At 34.5% G+C, this 4,522-nt stretch overlaps 1 protein-coding gene across 7 annotated transcripts in view; it reads left to right on the top strand.

Annotated features, from left to right (window-relative positions):
- LOC111450288 (histone-lysine N-methyltransferase ATXR7) overlaps nt 1-4,522 on the top strand; it is a 17,366-nt gene that overhangs the window by 8,673 nt on the left and 4,171 nt on the right. For 6 of the 7 annotated variants that reach the window (XM_023090329.1, XM_023090330.1, XM_023090328.1 and 3 more), the window contains 9 exons: nt 232-726; nt 857-1,262; nt 1,346-1,474; nt 1,622-2,040; nt 2,161-2,283; nt 2,395-2,475; nt 2,799-2,852; nt 2,927-3,078; nt 3,315-3,358. In XM_023090329.1, coding sequence (XP_022946097.1) covers nt 232-726; nt 857-1,262; nt 1,346-1,474; nt 1,622-2,040; nt 2,161-2,283; nt 2,395-2,475; nt 2,799-2,852; nt 2,927-3,078; nt 3,315-3,336 — 1,881 coding nt within the window. In that variant the 3' untranslated portion in view covers nt 3,337-3,358. Of the gene's footprint in view, nt 1-231; nt 727-856; nt 1,263-1,345; nt 1,475-1,621; nt 2,041-2,160; nt 2,284-2,374; nt 2,476-2,798; nt 2,853-2,926; nt 3,079-3,314; nt 3,359-4,522 lie in introns of those variants that run through there. The other variant, XM_023090331.1, reaches the window with a different exon arrangement.

Raw genomic sequence — 4,522 nt, 5'->3', positions numbered from 1 at the left:
TTTTTTTTTTTTTTTTTTTTGTAATTTCTCTCTAGATAATATTCATGCCTATAGGGGTGGGGTATTATTTTACTCCTAAGACCTTCGGTAGAGGAGATACCCTACCTTTCCTTGATTTTATAACTCTATGTCAATGAAATTAAAGAGAATTCTTATGAGTAGAGATGAAAATGACCATCTTTTAATCTTTTCCATCCTGTATATCTAAATAGATTTCTCTTATTATTTCAGGCTGCTCTTGATATGCCTGTTCAATGTTCTAGTATTAACAATAACTCGGACTCCTTTGGTGAAGTGCATTGTGATTCAAATGATACACGTGGAGATAGAAATTCATGTGAACTTAAACTATCTCCGTTGGAAGAGGACAATCCGTCCAAAGATGCAGCTCTAAATTCTGCTGCTAATTCATTAAATAGAGTGTTCAAAGAAGTCTGTACAAATGAAGGTTGTGCTTTTAGTGAAGATTTCAATGAATTACCAGCTCCTGGTCTCGAGGAAAATTCTACCTTTCTCATTCCATCTCTTGCTTGTAAATTTCGTCCTTCAAGCTCAAATAAGTGTTCTCCTAAGATTGAGGGGTACATTATGCTTGCAATATGCAGACAGAAACTGCACGATGTTGTTCTTAAGGAATGGACATCATCATACAAAGATGATCTTCTTCGCCAGTTTATTACATCATGGATTGCATCGAAGAAACATTGCAATCCTAATGGAATTGTGGTATGTTTTGATTTGATTTTTGTTCTTGCATCAAAATCTCTCAAAAGAGAGCTGCGTCTTCATTTGCATGTCTAGTTAGTTTCTTTGGGTGTTCTGCTGACATATTTGAAATTCCTCTTATTTACATTAGGAAGGAGCATGTGAAGCCTCTAAAGTACCAGACAAATTAAGGGAAGGATCAAAACGCTTCTTGGAATCTTCTCTTGCAGCTGGTAATTATACTTATTACCGGAAGAAATCATCAAAGAAGAAGTTAGGATCTTCAGATTATGCTACTGAGGGTAGCTCTGTTGTACGAAATCAGCCTTCTGAAAATTCTAAGAAAGAAAAAGTTTCTGCTGATTTGTGTGAGACTACAGACACTGAGATTGCTTCTTTGTCACTGAAAAACATTACAAAAAGTAAAAGGCAGAAGGACTTGTCTCGCAATACCACCTGCAAACGGACTTCTGCAGAAGTTACGTTATCCAGTAGCCATTCTTCTGGGAAAACCATATGTGGCACCAAAAAATTAAAAATTTCACCTATAGTTAAAGGTATACCATTTCTGTTAAGATCTTACCTTGCAAATGTTTTTGATGATTCCACTTGCATGATTGCTCACTTGTCCTCTATTTAGATGATAATGTCAACAAGGATTCCATGAAACATGGGAAAGGGAGAATGATAGGTTCGCCTTTGGTGCACAAAAATGTTGATAAGGTTATGAATAAATGTGATCATGGAGTTAGTGCCCGGGAAAGGCTTTGTAAGGGTCTCTCTTAACACTTTGTTTTTATTGATATTATTTTTCTACTTTCATATTTGTTTCTTAGTATCTATTTCATTGTTATTATCTTCTTTGATTCTTTTTTTTTTCCTCTCAAGTTCTTTTACTTGTTTGTTTTGTTTGCAGCTGTGAATGTGTCAAAATTGAAGAGGAAACAGAAGGTTGACGAGTTATCATTTTCTCGTAATAAGGTCTCGGCAATAGCAGGTGATGTTAGCAAGCAAGCAGCAAGAAAGAAGGTTGTAGCTCCGAAGGAAAAGTCTGATAAATCTAGGAAGTTAAACCTCTGTATTAGATCTAATGGTTGTGCCCGTTCATCAATTAATGGATGGGAATGGCGTAGATGGACTCTAAAAGCCAGTCCTGCTGAGAGAGCTCGTAATAGGGGTATTCAATATTTCAATTCTGAGCTAGTAGGACCTGATGTCACTACATCTCATTTGTTAAATGGCAAAGGCCTTTCTGCACGAACAAATAGGGTGAAGGTGCGGAATCTTCTTGCTGCTGCAGATGGTGCCGATCTTTTAAAAGCATCTCAATTAAAGGTATCAAAGAGTTTGTTTGCCATGGAGTACTTCATTCCCCCTTTAAATATTATACCATATTATACCATATTCAAACTTGAAGCATGAGTCTAGCTTATTAATACGTTCTCATAAATTTAGGCAAGAAAAAAACGCCTACGCTTTCAACGTAGTAAGATTCATGACTGGGGTCTAGTTGCCCTAGAGCCAATTGAAGCAGAGGATTTTGTAATTGAATACGTTGGGGAACTAATTCGTCCTCGGGTAAATATCTCTTCTTCTTAATCAGTTATTCTGAGAATTTTTTTTATTTCTTGATTTGGAAGTGGCTTTATGCTTTGTCATTATGATGAAGTAAATGAATTGATTTGACAGATATCGGATATAAGGGAACGCCAGTATGAGAAGATGGGAATTGGAAGCAGTTATCTTTTTAGACTTGATGATGGTTATGTGGTCAGTATATAACAAATTTGCAACCTTTCTCCTAATTTATTTATGCAGTAAAATCTATAATTACCAAAAAAAAAAAAAAAAAAAAACTTGCATCCTGTTTCTATGCTTTTCATGCACCATTCCACTTTTGGAATCAGTGTAGATGGTTGTTGACAACCTTACTTGAACAGGATTTATACTGTGACATTGAGTTTTGTAAGTGTAGATGTTTGATGATTTCTCTTTCAATGTGATATTCTTTTTGTTCTATGTAATCTGGCCCCTGCCCTTCTGCTTTCCTGCAAATCTTGAATGGTAATTTTTCTTTCAATAAATTTTGTTAGGTTGATGCTACAAAGCGTGGGGGTGTTGCACGATTTATAAACCATTCTTGTGATGTAAGTTTAGAACTAATGTGATTTTCCTTTATCAAGAATGCTGTTTTCCTACCTCATGTAGATCTTGTTTGCAGCCTAATTGCTACACCAAAGTTATTACTGTTGAAGGCCAGAAGAAAATTTTCATCTATGCAAAACGACATATATCTGCTGGTGAAGAAATTACGTACAATTACAAATTTCCTTTGGAGGAGAAGAAAATTCCTTGTAATTGCCGTTCAAGGAGGTGGTTTAACAATATGTTTCTTTTTTTAAAATTAATGTACTGCTATCTGTGTAAATTTGTTGCTTCCAGATAAAAAGGCCCGTGAATTTTCCTATTATCACCTATGCAGAAGTTGTCTTTCCTCGAGTTTTGACAACCATTTTAGAAGCTTCTATTCTGGGCTTGAATGAATCCTTTTAAGTTTCTCATATCTATAATGATTCTATTATATCATGTTTTCTTCCCTTTCTTTTCAGGTGTCGTGGATCACTAAACTAGGAAATTTTGTTGCACTTTCCAGGTATACATCATGGTTATGGTTCATATGGATGTTTTTACTTAATGTCACATGACTCTTTCACTTGCACTCCACTATTTGTCTACTCTTGTCTAATGATCTCTCCCTCTCATATTGAAGAAATGTGTGATGTATGTTTTTAGGGTCTTGTTTTGACTCTTATGTTCTTATTTAGGATGTCTCCATTATAAAGATGCTACATGGTTTGGTTATAATCCTGATGCCTTCTTACTGCTACCATGAAATATTAGAAAGTGGATGTGGCATTATCACCTCCAAGATTTGAGGTCATACATTTTGCAATTAATTATTGTCCATCAAGATGGCAGTGCCTGTTGAATTTCCTTTGTATTAAGTAGGAAAAAGAAGTAATACATGCTAGATTGCTGAACTGAATTGTTACCTCATTACTGCCAAACAAGGATGTTGAATTCTTGTTGTTGGTTTTTTGTCCCAAGGAATTTTCTTCCTAGGGTTTTTGAATGACCTGGCCACATAATGGCATATTTCTGATGACGTTTCTGAGTGCAAGGTACATTTCTCAATTGCTTGAGGGTGAGAATTGACATGGTGACATCACCTTAGGGAAGTGAGATGTGCACAAGTAAATTATTAAAACTATATGTAGGAGTAATTTGAAAAGAAGAATCGCATGGTCATTTAACATAGAAATATTAAACATGAATATTTATCCATGAAAAGAAGTGAGGTGTACACAAATAAATTGTTAAAACTATATATTGGAGTAATTTGAAAAGAAGAATAGCATGGTCACTTAACGTAGAAATATTAAACACATATTTATACATGAAAATATGTTCTCATGAAAAAAGCTTTTATTTATTATTATTTTTTTTAATGTTCAATATCTCTGTCCAGTAGTTGTAACTCACAACTAACATCGAGATATTTTCTTCCCTCCACTAATCTTTTGTCTATGAAATTTGTGTCGGAGGCTTTTTTCCTTATTTTCTCGGGAGATTCTATTTCATATAACTTTAATTTCTGGTGCCCTTCTTGTATCTGGCCTCTGATTTGTTGTTACTTTATTTTCTGATAAGTTTTTGTTGTTGGCTATCGAACAGAGATATGCATTTCTCTCTTTCATGCGGCTGTTGTTTTTTTTTTTTTTTTTTTTTTTTTTTTTTTTTTTTTTTTTTTTTTTTT

This window comes from Cucurbita moschata, unplaced genomic scaffold (genome assembly GCF_002738365.1).
Source record: "Cucurbita moschata cultivar Rifu unplaced genomic scaffold, Cmos_1.0 Cmo_Scf00012, whole genome shotgun sequence".
Taxonomy (NCBI): Eukaryota; Viridiplantae; Streptophyta; class Magnoliopsida; order Cucurbitales; family Cucurbitaceae; genus Cucurbita; species Cucurbita moschata.
This window is presented reverse-complemented; position numbering and strand designations above follow the sequence as displayed.